General features: G+C 46.8%; 1 protein-coding gene across 2 annotated transcripts in view; it reads right to left on the bottom strand.

The window, feature by feature from the left end:
* ppp1r12a (protein phosphatase 1, regulatory subunit 12A) overlaps positions 1-10961 on the bottom strand; it is a 49545-nt gene extending 38584 nt beyond the window's left edge. For both annotated transcript variants that reach the window (XM_056578113.1, XM_056578112.1), the window contains exon 1: positions 10561-10961. In XM_056578113.1, coding sequence (XP_056434088.1) covers positions 10561-10797 — 237 coding nt within the window. In that variant the 5' untranslated portion in view covers positions 10798-10961. The remainder of the gene's footprint in view (positions 1-10560) is intronic.
* Between the last annotated feature and the right edge of the window lie 7367 nt (positions 10962-18328).

The following is an 18328-nucleotide window of genomic DNA, read 5'->3' as shown; positions in this document are numbered from 1 at the left end:
TCTGCGAGAGGGGAGGAAGAACATTCATCGTCGGGCAGGGCTGTCTCCCAATTACATGTACGGCGTGTGAATAATAGTCCTGCAGGCCTGCCTGAGGTCCTGCAGCCTGCTGGATCACAATGGATGGGGGAATCCAAGATGAGAGAGAGAGAGAGAGAGAGTGGGGGTAATATTGCAGACTTTTGTTTTCTTACTAGGAAAAGACTTCGCTCAGCCCTTATAAAGCAACAGTATGGCTTATACTGGATTGCAGCGCTGGCCTAACCCCTTCGTCTCTCAATCTCTCTCTCTTGCCCCCCTACTAGATCTCCCCCTCTCTCCTATCCCTCACCCCTCTTTTCCTTTATCATCACTCTTTGTCTTCCTCTCTCCTCTCCCAAGCCAAGAATGTATGTACTCACTGTATTGTAAAACGCTTTAGATAGAAGCATGCACCGAATGAAATATACATTTTTCTCGTGTGCATGCTCGTTCTATTTCTCCCTCTTCCCCCTTCCCTCACCCCCCTGGCCCTACAGACTCCTACCCGTCCCTCCGTCCGTCTCTCTCTGCAGCCGGCTAGCCAGACTGCAAGCCCTAGCGGCAGCTAGTGGGGTACAGGACTAGCATACCAGCAGAGAAACTCTCAGATAAGCAACGCTCCAAGCCTCTGAGGGGGGGGGGGGGGGGGAGAGGGGGGGGGGACTCTAGCCCCGCCCCCTTTCCCTCCCTCCCGATGACGTCATCAGCCCACAGGCCCTGAGCCACTTCCACAAAAGGAATTCCTTCTTACCGCCTGTATGGGCTGGGGCGACACGGAGAGCGAGAGAGATTGTGGTCGTGTCCGTTGAAGAAAGGAGAAAGCATTAAGCGAGAGAGGGGAGAGACAGGCAACAGTTTAAAGAAACCCAAGACGCTCAATCTTGGTGCGTGTGTCTGTCTGTGTGTGAAAGTCCAAAGCGCTCCTGTTCTTCTAGAGAGGTCTGGAAGGTGGTGTTGGGTGGGGGGGGTGGGATGGTTGAAGCGCTTCGGGGCAGCCAGCTGGGGTCCTCCAACCCACGAGCCCCACACACACACACACCTCCTGCTACCGAGGACGACCATATATGGCCGTGGGATTCCCATGGAAAAATAGGGCCAAGATTTAGAAGGAAGGAGGAGGGGGGGGGGGGGGGGGGGGAGAGACTGCAACTAACTGTGCATTTCACTTCGCTCTGAGATTAATCCAAGCCAAAACAATGGCCCAATGGAGACCAGAGTTGTGGTTGTGGAGAGAGAGAGAGAGAAGGGGAAAGTGGAGAGAGGAGATAGAGAGGTCAGCTAGCTCACAGAGGCGTGCTTTGTTCCCATTCCCATATGATCCAAAGCTAAAGCAGTGGCTACTGTACACAAGGGGACAGTAGGACTCAGTTGGCAGTCATCGACGAGAGGCTACTTGACACACACACACACACTGTCCTTTCAAAAAGGTTCCCTGCATTACATGTGTTGTACCACTTTTTGTTTTTCTCTCTTTTTAGAACAAGCCGACAAGAGAATGTCACGATATTTTCAGTCTGAACTTTCTGCACGGCAACATCACTACTACTGAAATCAATTATATTTAACGTTGTCTAAAGAAAGATAGAATGCGAGCGATGCGTACTGCGAACTAGGCCCAATATTTACATTTAGATGATATAGATAAATGGCGTCAAGCTCTGGTCGACGTGTGAGAGGGTGCATATGCGTGAGAATGCAAAGGCGCTATATGGAGCAGCGTTCATCGATGGAGCCTCAGAGAGGAAATGAGAAAAATAAACAGTTACTTCCTGTTCCTCCGGCCAAAACCCCGCCCACCCAACACCCCATGTCTTCTGCCCACTCACACACACACACACACACACACACACACACACAAGCCAGAACGCTTAAGGGTAATTAATCAATTGTTCAGACTACAAACATGTTTGCCCTCAGAAGGTTCACTGAGCCATCATGCGAGCATCATAGATTACGCTGTTGTGATGATTGCATTTGGCAGCTGTTGCGTTTGCCTCATTCAATGTATATTTGCTTCTTTCCGCAATTTGTATTATCTCAACAACAACAAGATGTAGTAACCTCAACAATAACAAGAAGTAATAACCGTTTTTGAAAATAATTTCTGCATTCATCGCCACGGCATCAACCTACACCTTCTCCAATTGAACACAAAGTACTTTTTAAAAAACAGGAACCAATCGTAATCACAATCCAGACAGAATGACCCAGTGCCCAGCACACGTCGACCGCAACGTACCGCTACAAGCAGAACAACACTGACCACAAATGTTCTCAGTTTCGAGCGAAGAGGATCGCCTTAGCTTTAGTAAATCATGTTCATGGAAAAACAAGCATCAAGCTTTAACGATGGTCATGCCAGGCCGGGCATTATCTGCGTTTGTCCACCCTGTGTGTGTTCCCTACTGCACGGCGATTACGTCGGAAGGAAGAATGTCGGACGCACAACTAAAACGGAGAAGGTATTCTCTGTGTCTCTCGCTCTGCGGGTCCTAATTGTACTCTGCCTCGCCGTGGGACAATGAGGAATTCACACAGGCGCGGGTCCAGGTGTTCGTCTCAGTTCAAACGCGGCCTCGTAAACACCGCCCTGCGTGAGGCAGGAGACTGCCGCCAAGCGCACAATGGTGGGGATGGCGCGCGCACACACCCACACACACACACACACCCACACACACACAAACAAACGCAAACACAGGAGTGCGTGTGTACGTAAGTAGAGGACGGAGACGCTGCACTACCACAGCGTTGTAGACAAACAGCTGAGGTCATCGCTGGAGGCCTCTTGGAGCGAGGGTTTTAATGCGGGCCTTGTTGGGCGTACGAGCGAGCGGGGCGGTCGAATGTCTTCTCGACGAGTCACCTCAGCTCGTTTCACAACAGACGTGACGACAGGGTTTTAATCGTTAGAGGCCGGGTCTCGTTAACCCGAGGGGGTTCAGTGTGACGCGGGATCGGACGGAGACGGATGGACTTCACGTGCGTGTGCAAAACGCTCAGCGTGAAACTTAACCCTTCGTTTTCGCCTGAGTGAGGACGGAAATCGATTGCGACCGTCCTGAACTTCTCTTAGTATCAATAAACTATATAAGAACCCTTGTTTTTCCCCTTTCTCCTCCATCTGAACAGCACATAGGTCCAGGGGAAAATTAATCTTATTCTGAAAAAGACCAGCCTACTGTGGTATTTACTAGATACAAGGGTGGGTGGTTGTGGTGTTGGTGATGGTGGTGAATGGGGTACTGGGCAAGGTCAAGTCCAGCTGCCAGGTAAGGGGAAGCAGCCTATATACGTGGCAGTATCTGTGAGGAATGCCGTCTCGTACGACCCCGGGTGAGCCAGTTCCAACCTGCACAGACGCTCACATAGCTCAGGGCCTCATCCTTCTCACAAACCCCCCAGACTCCAGCAGGGCGATACGCTTCCTTTATGGAGCGTTAGCCCCTTTCCTTTCCTTTGTAGGGTTCAGACCCTGTGAACTGAAGAGGACGTGGGGAATCCTTATAATTAAAAAAAGGGAAATCGTAGGACTTTTAATTATTTTTCCATTAGTTAGTTCCGCTTTCCATTAGTCACTTGAATTGGTATGCATCTGGAAAACTTTGCATTTAGGATCCATAAAGTATACATCCAACCTTTGGCGAATTAAGCGTAATAAGAAAGTGTGATTTTATATAAAATATACTGTACATCTATAGATGTATAAAGTGCGTTAAGAAGCTCATTCACATACATTGTAGGAAGAACAACCAACACAAAAAAAAACAGTTCCAGGGAAGAAGCTGCCAACTGCCTCTTTTGTGCCCCATGTTTCTCTAACTTTTTAAACTGCATCAGAGCGGTTGGGGAGAGACGGTTTGCTTGGAGGGGGGGGGGGGGGGGGGGAGCACGCATGTCACTCAACAGATTACTTGGCATGATGGCAGACAACAGTGAGCGCACCACCAACACTTCCTGCGTTGATTACGGGGTTGGTTCGGGGCGACGTGGACCTGCTCGACGGGGATAGAACTGCCAATTATGAAAACAGGTAGGATGGAAAACACGGCCGTTTCTAAAATTAAATCGCTCACTCGCCACCCTAGCTGTTTCCACCCAACACGTACAGTCAAACAAACAAACGATATCACATCAGGATACCATCATGTCAAACATGCTCAGAGACATGTCTGCAGAGATGCACGATAAACAAACGGTTTGAAGATCAGATATGTCAAAATGGAGGGTATGAGTGCCTTAGGATCTTAAGCGATTTCAACTTATTATTAGTTGACTTTGGGTATATTAATCATACAATAATTCCCAGTGTGAACAAGTGATCTATAACCACAAAACTGAACCAGCTTGAAGAAATGCAGAGCGGTATAAATTATTGCCTTACCAGCCCAGATCAAACATCGAAACGCGATCAGTGAAAGTTTAAGACCTGGAATCAGTTCCATCGGGCAAATTAAACCCAGAGAGCATTGAATCGAGTTCAATCAGCAAGATGTTTTCATGTATGGATAACTATGTCAGGGTGTAATAGCTTAAAGCCATTAAGGATGCTGAGTTAATCTGCAAGCACTGAATAAGGGCAGGCAAGAAGAACGACTTCAAAGTCTGCTTCTGTGTGTCGTTTTTTTATAATAAACCCCAACTGGTCAATATAGATGCATTAGCTTAATCAAGTCAGGATACAATAGGCTTTACCTTCCCTTGTAGTCCTAACCAATACATCTAGATTTAAAGCTAAACCAAATACCTTTGGTGATGGCTAGACAAAAGAACAATCATACAAAGAGTCTGGGGGCCCGACTATGAATTATTGAGCGTTTTCATAGTCTGTAATGTATTCTGCATTATGTCGTTCCATATGCATGGGTGGATGTCTGCTCTTATGAAGCATGGCCATAACAAAGAAAATATGTTGCCGGTGGGTAAATTAACAAAAGAATGTCAATTGAAAACCGTCTCTCCCCCCCCCCCCCCCCCCCAATGTTTTCAGATGTCAAATGTCCACAGGGCGGGGAGAAAAGACAATGATTTGCGTCGAGGACTGATCACAGCGAAGAAGACTGCTGCTGAAACACCCCAGCAAGTGATCATAATAAAGAGGTTTATGACCGGTCCATTTTAATCAGCCTGCCTTGTATGTGGTGTTGACCTTCATGAAGACAAAACCCAATATAAAAAGGCTGCGCTTCATGGAAGCAACACTTATGCTAATATGTTCACGGAGGCATGGTTATTAATAACCCAAAAGGGGAGTCGAGGGACACACACACACACACACACACACACACACACACACACACACACACACACACACACACAATGGGTTATCCACCCATTGAAGGCTGTCACGCATAGGGATAGACATCTGTCCTTAGCTTAATTTCTTGTTTCACTCTCAAATGCGCTCGTGCTCACCTTGTGCCTTAAGATGAAGCTCATGCAAATCCACCAAGGTGTGTCTTGCTATGGTCAAATACACAGTGCTTGACTGGCCCACATAACATGGAACCCTGGACCAACATAATGGCTTGTTTGAGATGTGCCCTCTATGTAAACATGCTCGCTACAAATTAATACAAGTACAATCAAATAGCATTTCCTTGCACTGTAAGTGATGCAGAGTGGAACCAACATCCATCTTCTGGCATGCAACTTATAACCGTCAAATCGTCGATACCCCTTCTCAGCTAAATCACAGTAAATCGCATCATTTGATTGCATCGCTGTTCATTTAGTTGTGACCCTGCGTATTGAGACACATTGTCTGCCAGACACACGTCAACACACTTAGAAGCACGATGAACAAGTGTGTCAACGGATTTGTTTCAGATCTTGACAAACCGAGATTCTAAGCCGATGTTATTCTTGTTATTGTTTTTTCTGTTCCATTTCAAGCATTATGTTCCATTTGAAACTGCTGAACACCCTCTTCCCCCCCCCCTGTTACATAACTCCTCTCCATGCAAATCCACCAACTCAAGCGACTAGCCACCTGATGTGTGGGGTTGCCATGGAGACTGCACAAGATAATGTCTGTGGGGATTTCATAGCCATAACGGGAGGCTGGGCAACTTGTGAACAGGGACGGACAACTCAACAGCCAAGCAACCGCTGACAGACGCAATCGTAAGGCTGTAAGGGACTGCCTTCAATTCTGCCTCGGGCATTGGCGAGGGCCGTAAACAGTAAAACACCAAAGGTCAGCTACCGGTCAACGGTAAAACAGAAAGAAAAAAACGGATAGATAGCCTGACCTATGCCCCTCCCACTCTGCCCCGACAGACATGGGGGGACCCCGGGGGGGGTGGGGGGGGGGGGGCAGCAGTCAGCTGGGGCCTGCCATGAGGGCGCGAGAGAGAGAGAGAGGGCAGCCAGGAGGGACACCACCAACCCAGGCAGAAGATGAGGACGGGACTGGGGGGGGAGAAGAGCCGGGAGGCTTGGGGTTTGGTGACAGCTGAGGAATGCTCTGTGTGCTCGCCGGTGCAGTGTTCGCCATGGTTTCCACAGAATGTCATGCAAGGAATGCGCAGGCTAGGACGACAGCCCTTGGAATGCTACCCGCTGAAAACTGGAGTGGCGGAGCGCACCGGTCCCTGGAATCTGGGGCCGATCTCCGCTTGCATGTGGAGCCCCTCAACAGACATGTGCACCGTGCACCGTGCCGCCCCGCTGGATAACAACATTATTTTTGGACACGTTGCGGGCAGATTTTAGCTTGCGGCGTTAAACCGGCAACACATTGCTGCACAAACTGCAGCTCTGCAAATGAACGCTGGGGATCAACCAATATACAAGTGTGCGTGCTTATGTATACAGAAAGTATTGCATGACCTATTTACCGATCTGGGGTCTGTTGGCTGGCTGGCTAATGGCTGCCATCAAGAACTATAAAGTAGTGTGGAATATAGTTCATGACTCAAGCTCGGGCATAAAAACGTAATACTTATAATCAGGCCTGCACTTCAAAGCAGAGCTTCAGACTGACTCATCGCTAAACTTAGTACCCACTCCTAAGCCCAGCGAGGGGAACTTGTGTTGGGGGTATTTATAAACCTGCACCACTCACTGACGTTGGACCTGATTTTGCTGCGAAAGAGATGGAGTGATCTTTCCTTTTAGCAGCAGGAGCCTGATACAGATAAGCAGCTATGTTTTCAGAATGACAGATAGATGCTGATTAACTGATTAGATTATAAAATCGTATTTGCTCAGAGACACGCCTAAGTGCAGGCTCTTTTGGAAATGTGTCTTTATACCTGCCTGAAGGGAAAAAAATTCTACAAGCCAAGCATTAACTTTTATCGTCATGCTTTTTTAATTATGTAACCAGATTTTTTTTACTTGCCAAATGTTCAAATCTAACCACCATTGGCTTGTGGCAGGTGTAAAATCTCAATCCTGCCTAGGTGTCGTATGCGTGCATTCATTCACAATATATTTTTCTTCACTATAGTTTCTTAAAACCAATAATATTCATGTAAAGCATATAAGCAGATTTAATGAAATGTCGGAGGATCATTCGTTAAGATTCAGTGTTTTTGAAATATGATTCTTGAATATCTTTATCATGAGTCAATGCATTTTCAACATTGAAGCGGACACTTGTGAGTAATTTCATTCTTGTGGAGTTAACTCATCCGTTTGCACAAGAAGATCCATCTCCATCGTCCACTTGACCCAGACAAGCTCACAAGAGTTAATGTGAAGCGCTGGACACACACACACACACACACACACACACACACCAGAGATGGTCAGGTCTCCACAGCCACTGCAAGTTCCTCCCCCTCTTCATACACTCAACATTTGTCCCAAAAAAGGCAAGATTTCCCCCAAATGAGGCCATGCACAAGGCATGTTGTGCCAAAATTAACAAGGACTTGGGGGTTCCTCCTAGATATCCATTGACCTACAATTTCAGGTGGTACATATGGATGTAACGCAATCCAGCCTTCACAGAAAGGAAAAAGGGTATCCTACCAATGTACAAAATACAGACCAAGTGTCAGTAATTGATAGGTTACAAATGGATCAGGATTAAAGTTAGTCGGGATGATAACATTTTCCCAGGTCCAATAAATAGTCCCTGGAAGGACCTCAATTTTAGCTACGCACTGCACAGGCCTGTTTGAATGTATTTCCGCTAAAGGCAGAGATCTGAAAGCGCGCAATTGTCGAACAAAACTGCTGCTGGCATTGTAAACTTTTTTAAAAAGTGTGTGTAAAGGTTTCAAATCAACCCTGTGCAGACTGTCCGCTGCGTAAACACTTAAATCCCTTCTGAAGCATCAATTAAATAGTTTTCGTCTGTAAAATATCTCCACAACGAAACAGGTAAAAGGTTTTAACTCCGCCTTTTGGAGGTTTTGGTTTCCTGCTCCGTCCAGAAGTTGTGCTGTAGCATTGCAAAACTCCTGGATCTGAGATTAGTTTGAGGGAGGTGACTTTATCTCAAATAAATCAGATTGTCTTCCCACTATTTTCTTAATAGTCTTTGAATTTGGAATACCCAGGTGAAGGATATGTTGCCATAAGGATACATGTAATCCACTTCAGCTTTTAGTAAATTAGTAGACGATACCAACCCATAATAAACAATAGGCACAGGGAAACTGATTGCATCATTCTCATGTCCCATTCGAAAATATCAGCGGTAAACACACAATACACACTATCCAAAACACTTAGTTCCATTTTCACTGCAGTCAATTTAAATTTGTATGTGTCAAAGTCAAACAGCCCAAGCCAATAAAATGCTTGCTGGATAAGAGTGGACAGAGCAAATGTGTGAAAACAGGCGAATACGGCCTCCAGCAAGGTGTTCATAACAGGGCCTGGGCTTACTCAAACTGAGCATGTGGGCAATGAGTAATCAGGTGACCTCACTGAACATCTATGTGAGCTATAGGCCCACAACATTATACTCTGGGCTAATTGATCGTTTGATCATTCCATCACTTGTTGTCCTACCAACACCACAACAGCGCACACTTACACAATGACAGCTGTACTGCTGGTTGAATTGAAGACTTCTCAATCCACAAAGACAATTCAAAGTAAATATATGTAGTTACAAAGACCAGAGATGTGCTGATCCACTCGCAGACTACTACTTAAAACGGTCTGCTGAATGCCATGGCATGACGAACAAACACATTAACAAAGCCTACACACTCACAACCCATCAACTTATTTCAAAACAAATACACAAGCTGAGTGACAAGCCTGCAATAAAAAAAAACAGCATCCAATCACAATGCTGCATATCAGTAAAATTAAGCAGCATGCAAACGCTCGATTTAATTGTTTCCTGGACAACAACCATCATTAGCTGCCATGTCGTTTAAATAAAAATATATATATAAAAAAAGAGGCTTGCTATTGAAGGGCATTACCTGGCGAAAGTTCACCACCCACGTTAGCCTATGGCTGCTCGTATTTACAACCCAGCACACACGCACAGTCGACAACCCGACCACGTTACGATTTTAGCGAAGTACAGTTTGCACGAAAAAGTTAACGCTTGACAACGAGCTCGCGGAGCCCGATGTCGAATGAATCACCCGTCACAACAGCTCACAAGAGCTAGCGCCGCGCTAGCCCGCTAGCTCGGCGCTAGCGTCGGCTACTCCCGTCGCCGCTAACGTTAAGCGGTTATGAAACAGACAGCAACAACACAAATACAAATTAACCACAATATACAGTTATCTTCAGAACCAACTGTCACCGCAGGACTTTAGATTCCCGAACGACGGCGGTCCACTCGCCCCGTTAGCATAGGCTAACCTTCTAATGAGTGAAAACGACGACACACTTCCATACTTCTGACCCACTCACACAGGCCACAACCATGACAACATTCCCCTATTTTATTCGCAATCACCTTTCTCACATCCACCATGAGTCTTTAAAACCCTTATCATGCAATGCTTTTGAAACAACTAAGCTTGTGGGGGAAAACTCGGAATATCCAAATGCAAAGCACATTCGCGATCTCACAAAACTGTCTTACAGCAATTAGACGGCGCCCACCGATCTGGATCCGGGATCAGATATTCCCTTTATTGACGCAAACAAGTTGTCACAAAAAGAAGCCAACACACATTTAACGTCTTGTTTTCACCACCCACACTAATCACATACACAGTAGGCAGTTATAAGGACATACAGCCCGCAAAAGACCCCCAAAGAGAGGCGGTGTGTGCGGGGAAGGGAGCCGGGCTCGGTAGGTAAACAACCGGAGCCGAACGGCTTCCATTTGACAGGTGTTGCGGGAGGAGGCGAGCCTTCAGCGGGCCGCCTCGCTCCCTATCCCCGGCAACCTCAATCTCTATCCACCCAGGTGCTGTGGGAGCGGAGCAAGGCGAGCCTTCGCGGGCCGCCTCGCTCCTTATCCCCGCCGCCTCGCTCCCTATACCCCGCCGCCTCACTCCCTATCCACCCGGGGGGCTGCGTTCCTTCCCCCGCGTGGTCCCACGGCGGATCGGCTCCCAGTGTTCCTCCGCGTTTTAAAAAGAGAAAAGCACCCCAAAAACCAACCTGGTGCAGCGCGGTGAGACCGTCCACGTTGGCGTAGTTGATGTCGGCGCCGCGCTCCAGCATCCGCAGCACCTCCTCGGCGTCGCCGCTGGAGCAGGCGGCCAGGAACACGGCGCCGTCGTCGAACTTCACCCTCGTCTTCTTCTTCTTGATGACGGGCGGCTCCAGGTCCGTCTCCGAGCCCAGCCACCGCTTCAGCTGTTCGTTCCGCTTCTGCTTGGCGTCCGCCATCTTCATCCCCCTCTCTGTGTCTCTTGTTGGTGCTCCTTATCTTTTCTCCCGAGCGAGAGGTGGATATACTTTATAGTGCCACTATCCCACAGCAGCGCACTGGGGCGTGGGAAGGAGGAGGTGGAGGTGGTGGTGTGGTGCTGGCTGTGGCTGAGAGGGCGTCTGGATTGTTTCCCATAATCTCGCGAGATTTCGAGGTGGCCGTCAGCTCAGGGCTCTGCAGTATAACGTCATCATCGGCCCGTTAAAGGGGAAAGTGACAGGATGAGCAGCAGGGAAAACAACAAGCTCAATGTTATTAGGACTCTGATTATAATTTATTTAGAGTACATGTGTAAGTCTACGTTAAGGACAGTTTAGCCGTGTAAAGATGGGGCTTTATATATTTATAGGGAACAAATGTCATGATTTACAGAGTCCTACATTGCGTTTATTGCAATGCATGGTCTATTTGCATTCACTATCAGGTATTGCATGTATAATTAAAGTCCAGATAAAAATGGTTCACTTTAATATATATAATTAAATAATAAATAATTTGTGTTTATCCTTGTGGCTCCAACCATAGTGCAGTATCCCAAAATAAAGTCAAAGTCCCTGGCTGTGTGGGGATGATAACAAGGGCGGGAGGGAGGGTTAGGTGGGAGAGGCGGGGGAGTAGGTGGGAGAGAGAGGGGAGGGAGGGAGACCACAGGAGGGAGGAGGAGGTGGGAGAGGAGCGGTAGGTAAGCCATCCTTTCGATGAGCCATATAAGTGGATCCATGTGTGCAGTCAATATCCCTGCATTTTATGAACTTTGAAGGCTGGTTTTTTTATTTATTATTTTTGCAATGATAAACAATAAACTGCAAACCACGACCCTTTTCACTGAGGATGAAGGGGAGACCGACCCCACTCAGGGCTAGAAACGGGGCCGTAAATGGGGGAGAAAGATTGCCATTCTCTGCTCTACGTGGCAGGCTGTAGCAGAGAACCATCCAACCATCTGTGGCTACATTCAGGCCAAGACCGGCGGCCAACAGCCTGTTTTATTGAATGTTTCATCAATGACTTTAGGATGGTAGGATTCTCAACCCATCCCCGATCATGGACATGGATGTCCGTCCCATTTTTCAGCTTTCAGTCTTTTCAATGTTCCCCTATAATAGATTAGGGGATATCTTTGGGATTTGTGATACCTTTGTGATTGTTATATTATATTATTTTATATTTAAAATAAGACATAAAAGCAACTGTAAAGCATCTTGTTAAATGCAGGCATTTTGTATCCTCAACAAGTGTGTTGTGGATATTATTTAATAGTGAACTTCTATGTAATTAAACAACCCTGTACCCTTGTACTACAGAATATTTGTGCGTTGATGAGTGTGTTTGTGTGTGTGTGTGTGTGTGTGTGTGTGTGTGTGTGTGTGTGTGTGTGTGTGTGTGTGTGTGTGTGTACACCACACTTTTTAGTCTTGTTTATTAATATGTTTTTTGGAATGCCTTATAATGTTTAATAAAAAACATATATCATACAAAATATTTCATAACGGCCTAATAAAAACCTACCTCAGAAAACTAAGAATCATATATGGCCCTGTATATGCCTGTCTTTATGGGAATCCATTTCTTTACGTGTCTTATATTTGTTTCTCTAAGAGATTTTCGGCCATATTATTCTTTCATATTCATGACATAACACCCAGTTATGTAACAGTCCTACAATCATCCTCTCATGTGCAGACGGTAAGCCAAGGGATGGGAATAACTCCTCTGTAAGCACAGGTAACCGTGACAACGTGATACTCAGCAAGTGAGCGAGAGGGAGGTAGGAAAAGAGAGAGAGAGAGAGAGAGAGAGAGAGAGAGAGAGAGAGAGAGAGAGAGAGAGAGAGAGAGAGAGAGGAGGGGTGAGAAGTGGAGAGAGTGAGTGAGTGAGCGAGAGAAAGAAGGAGAGAGTGAGTGAGTGAGAGAGAGAGGGAGAGAAGGAGAGAGTGAGTGAGAGAGAGAGGGAGAGAGAGAGAGGGAGAGAGAGAGAGAGTGAGTGAGAGAGAGAAGGAGAGAGAGAGAGAGAGAGAGAGTGAGTGAGAGAGAGAAGGAGAGAGAGAGTGAGTGAGAGAGAGAAGGAGAGAGTGAGTGAGAGAGAGAGGGAGAGAGAGAGGGATAGAGAGAGAGAGAGAGAGAGAGAGAGAGAGAGAGAGAGAGAGAGAGAGAGAGAGAGTGAGTGAGTGAGTGAGTGAGTGAGTGAGTGAGTGAGTGAGTGAGTGAGTGAGTGAGTGAGTGAGTGAGTGAGTGAGTGAGTGAGTGAGAGAGAGAGAGAGAGAGAGAGAGAGAGAGAGAGAGAGAGAGAGTGAGTGAGAGAGAGAGAGAAGGAGAGAGAGAGAGAGAGAGAGAGAGAGAGTGAGTGAGAGAGAGAAGGAGAGAGTGAGTGAGAGAGAGAGAGAGAGAGAGAGGGATAGGAACGTAAGGAGGAGAGCGTTGGACAAGTGTGGACAAGTGGGTACCATCTGAGGGAGTCCAGATGCCCCTGTGCTCGTCCGTCTCCCGTCACCGTGACTACCCTGGCGCCCATCCACGGCGACACATTCGCCGCCGTCGCCACCTCCTCCTCCTCGTCCTCCTCGCCTTCGTCTCCCGGACCCAGACGGCCACGAGTTATCACACCCGACAGAAATAGTCCCGCTTTGATGTGACACTGGACAGGGGGGGAGGCTGAGGAGTGTGTAGTCTCTCGGCCCATTAGGCCCTGTCTGATTGCCGGGCTTATCCCCAGCCGACCAGGACAGAGTTAGCCGGACAACACGAGTCCACCACGGCGTTGGGCTAATGCTTAATAATCTGGAGAAAGACTGTAATAACACGCCGGGAAAACCACAGCGGGTTGAAGCCACAAACCAGGGCTTGAACCTGGAGGTCGTCGGGTTGCCGTCGGTGGACAGACGTGTCCCTATCTTACGCTCAGGGTAGTTTATGCAACAAAATACCCCTGCAACGTTTCAAGGTTTTCAATGTCATGTTGTTGGTTTTTTGTGCTGCCCTCTTATCAATAGCAGCACTGGAATCTGAAATATTAAAATGAAAGAGTAAGAAGCTGGTGAATACAACTTTGTCCGATGCTCAACCGCACCACACTATTTTGTGTCAGCCGATCTCTTTAAGGACTTGAACATAGCCGCTCAGTGATAAAAGGGGAGAGATATGGAGTAGACTTAGAGCAGTGGGAGAGGGATGATAAGAGTAGATGTTCACAGCACACCGACGGTGCTCTGTCAGACACTTTCAACAGGTGTGAACAAAAAAGCATTGCTCAACATCAGATTTGACACTTCTTAACGGCGACAGCAGGCAAAAGTCCTACATTCAGACACACAGGAGACATACTCACACACACGCACACAGACAGACAGACACACAGATAGACAAACAGACAGACACACAGACAGGCCGACACACAAACACACAGACAGAGAGACACACAGACAGACAAACAGACACTGAACTTTGACGAACAATTATAATTAGTAATATGCTATTGAAGGGATTCTTTTCTCCAAAGTGACTGCAGATATGTGGCATTATGGCGCAGGTAGGGATGAGGGTTGCCTTTAGGCTGCGGATACGGGGGTTCGAACCAAGAACGGAGGAAAAGCTTATGCTTTCTCATCTACTTCAAAGGTAAACAGGAGTGGAGTGGAGTGGAGAGTCGACATGGCCACCCAGCCCAGCACCGAGAGGAGTCTGAGGCCGCGGCGATCAGTCAGTCAGGGGTCTGCTGCTAGTCGACAGCTGCACTCTCACCCCGGGACAGAAATAGTGGCAGGAGGACCACACTTTCAGCGACAGCATCTCTCTCTCCGTTCACCGTCTCCCACAAGCTAGCGTAGCGTAACAACACTCGCTAAAGTGTGCTAACGACAACTTGAAATTGCAGAGTGTTAATGCTGCTGTAAGTATGAGCATGTTGCTTCTGTGATAGCCACGTAGCTTAATGCACAGCCGTGTGTTTCTTTAAGTCACAAATGACTCATTAGAGCCTAATAGGTCGAGGCTATTTCAGTGGCCTTGTTTCCGAGAGAAAGGGGAGGCCTAATAATAGGACGAATGTAGAGCTATGCTAAAGCCTGTAATGGGTGAGTGCTAAAAGCTACATTGAATTACTCCATCTAAATGTTGTTACCCTATGCTAAGTGAACCCTGTTAACCTATGCTAACCTAAACCTTGCACAACTCAGATAGGTTAGCATTGCATAGCATAGCAAGGTTTGGCCAATGTTGATGAGGAAAGTTGATAAAACGCAGAGTTTAACCAAACAACAAGGCAAAACGTCACTCAATTCAACCACACCAACTGATGGGAAAATGTAGGTGGATTGACTGGATTTTTGAAGAATTAATTACAGCCACAGTCACAATTCCTCCAAATTGCAGGATGTTGTTTTTTTCTGTCTGATTACTTTGTAGATTGCACATTAAACAATCATCTCAATGTATTTCAGCCATAGGCTACTGATAGATTCAGGAGTTTCAGATAAATTGCTAGAACTTTTTTGTTGTTGTTTTAACGCATAAGTTCTGTTATTTTGTCTTGCCACAAAAAGATTGGAATAATGTGCAAATGGTTACCATTAGGAGGGAGTAATGTTTATGTTATACATCTCAAATTATAATTTCTTCAAAAGAGGATTCTCCCTGCAGTTGGATTGACCTTTAGGGTTTATTTCAAAGGCATGGCTATACCTTCCCCATTTGTATATGTTTCCATTCATCATGAAAGAGAAGCGTGGAGGAGTGGAAAGAGATGGCCGACATGGTGAGCCCTAAGGGTCTATCGGGGTTATCCCAGATAGACACACTGCACACAGTGTGAGCTCCACACAATGGGAGATGCACACAGTGGGAGCTGGACACAGTGGGAGCTGGACACACTGGGATCTGAAATCAGCGTGCATCAGACCTGCCCAGTGGGTACATTCTCTGGGGTCAAAGTTCACCAGGACCCCCCAATTTGTCAAGGGTACTACTTCAAGGACCCCCCTCCAGAGACACACACATGCACACACATAAACAAACACATACCCCTCCATCTCAATTCCCATGTAGACCCATGGCTCATGTTTCAATTAACAGGTGTCACATATCTTGTCCTCTGAATCTGCTGATCTCCCACAATCGCCACATTGGTTGAACGCACATTGCATGAACGCACATTTAACGAACACACAATGTCTATTTGAAAAAAGCTGATTCCAGCCTTCTTACGTCACACCTGCATAAAACTGAACTTATCATTTCTTTCCCATAATCTCTTGAGACATTGGACCGAAAAGCCTTGAGCTAGAGATTTATGGATTCATAAGTCTTATATACCTGACTCCTGCTTAGCTTTCCTCGTGCAGTGGAGCCAACAACTCATTATAGCCAACCCTTGCTTAGCTGTGGTTATCTGTTATGAAGTGGGACCACCGCATCTGGGGCCGAAAGACCACCCACAGGCTGATGTCCGTGTGATTCATTTCAAAATACATTGCCTGTTATCGTCTTCGACTCAACATAGCCTATGTTTTTTAAGGAAGTTGTAAAGTGTTGCTGAGTGCTCAGTGTTGCAGTTTTTAAAACAGTTTACATACGTTGCAAACATTCACATGCTGGATGTTTGCATTGCGGATCTTCCTCATGGGGGTCGTGTCATGAATGAGAAGAGAAACAACAACTATATGTTTGGAGCCGGCCCAGAATTATCTTCAAAGACCCCATCTTCATCCTGATTAGGAATCTAATGCCCAAACAGTTTTAACACCGCCAGTATATTGGGTAGTATGTATTTGATTACTTTCCAGCAGTGAGTAGCATTGGTTTGAACTTGGTAGAACTGTAATTGATGAAATCTCCAATTATATCCCAAAAAAAAATGGAATTGCATGACAAAATTAATTCAAATATTTCCAAGAGAGCAGAGCGGTGGCAAAGAGCGTAGAAAAAAGATGGGGGCGCACCACAACCATAGCGTCTGCACTTCGTTGACAAAATACACATGTATGCACTTTATGTGCATGTGTGTGGATGTGTGCGTGCATACGCTTGTGAGTGTTTGCGTGCATGTGTGTGTGCGTGCGTAAGTGTGTGTGTGTGTGTGTGTGTGTGCCTGCATGCATGTGTGGGTGTGTGTGTGTGTTTGTGTGCCTGTGTATGCATGTGCTTAAGCACGTGTGTGTGTGCATGGAGGCATAAGTGCATGTGTGTGTGTGTGTGTGTGTGCCTGCGTATGCATGTGTTTAAGCATGTGTGTGTGTGTGTGTGTGTGTGTGTGTGTGTGTGTGTGTGTGTGTGTGTGTGTGTGTGTGTGTGTGCGTTCCATGATTTAGGAGCGTCTGCGGTATCTGCCACCCATCAGGGGTTTCGGTGCTGTCGGGGCTGACAGGGCGCCGACTGAACACTATTCATCACGCAGAGAATCCTCCGACGTCCTCGTGGGCTTCCACTCCTCCTTACCTGCGCGGTGGATGAACGCGGGGAGGCGGAGGAGGATGATGGATTGTTGGGGGTCATGGGAGGGTGATGGCGGGGATACGCTAACCCCACAGGTTAGCTTTCTTCGCCTAGCCTCATGTCTTGAGCTGAGCACAAGACAAATGGAGCCCCATACACAGACTATAAGACATCACACAAGCCCTTTCTATCCCATTCCCAACAAATCTAGTGTCCCGGCAGGGTTAGGGGTTCTATTTCTAGTGGGATCACAAACGCACCGATTCAGCATTTAAAGGGCAAAAAGCATCCCCCAACAGCATATGTAAAACCTTTCTAAAAGCCACCTTTTCTGGGGAAAATTGGAATATGACTGGAGTCATCCCAAGAACAAAATCTGTAAAAGGCTTCTCTGCTGGAGCAGCGGAAAAAAAAAAGGGTGTATCTCGACAAATGTAAACAAAACAGACAGGAAGAGGAAGGCAGAAAACGCAACCAAAGACAAACAAATCTTCCAGAGCTTGTTTCGTGACATCATCGCAACATCTTGCAGCAGGGGGCTGTGGCTAAATATAGCCAAGACGCCAATGCACTGTGTGGGTACATATATGTCCATGCAGGGTGCTGCGAACATTCCCCAGATAAGCACAGATGGCTCTGATTTGGGTGTCCTTGTGGAAAGAAATGAAAGACAGAGAGAGTGCAGGAATAGATGCCTCACACAGCTTGGGCGAAGGTGTTTCAACGAGGTCGACGTCAAGACAAAGACCTGTGTCTGAAACTATTCACCGCTTTGTTTCTTGTTGTTGATTTTCGTTTTTCTGCCATCTTGGTCCGTTGCCCAGCATCTCAATATAACGAGCAGAGCATGAATCTTTGATTCACCCAGAATAACCATGCCCAAAAGAAGGGTTAAATCTGCCTTGATTCTCTACGAAGCCCTGGTGAGGGGGTGTAAGGCCAGGCAACGGTCTGGATTATTCTGACATCAGAACAATATTGGAACAATGCTCGCTGCTCAGTGAAGATATTAGGTCAGCTGGGAACAGGACAGTCTTGTGGTCAGGGTGTTAGACTCCGAGCCACAAGG

The sequence above is a fragment of the Gadus chalcogrammus genome, chromosome 19 (genome assembly GCF_026213295.1).
Source record: "Gadus chalcogrammus isolate NIFS_2021 chromosome 19, NIFS_Gcha_1.0, whole genome shotgun sequence".
Lineage (NCBI taxonomy): Eukaryota > Metazoa > Chordata > Actinopteri > Gadiformes > Gadidae > Gadus > Gadus chalcogrammus.
This window is presented reverse-complemented; position numbering and strand designations above follow the sequence as displayed.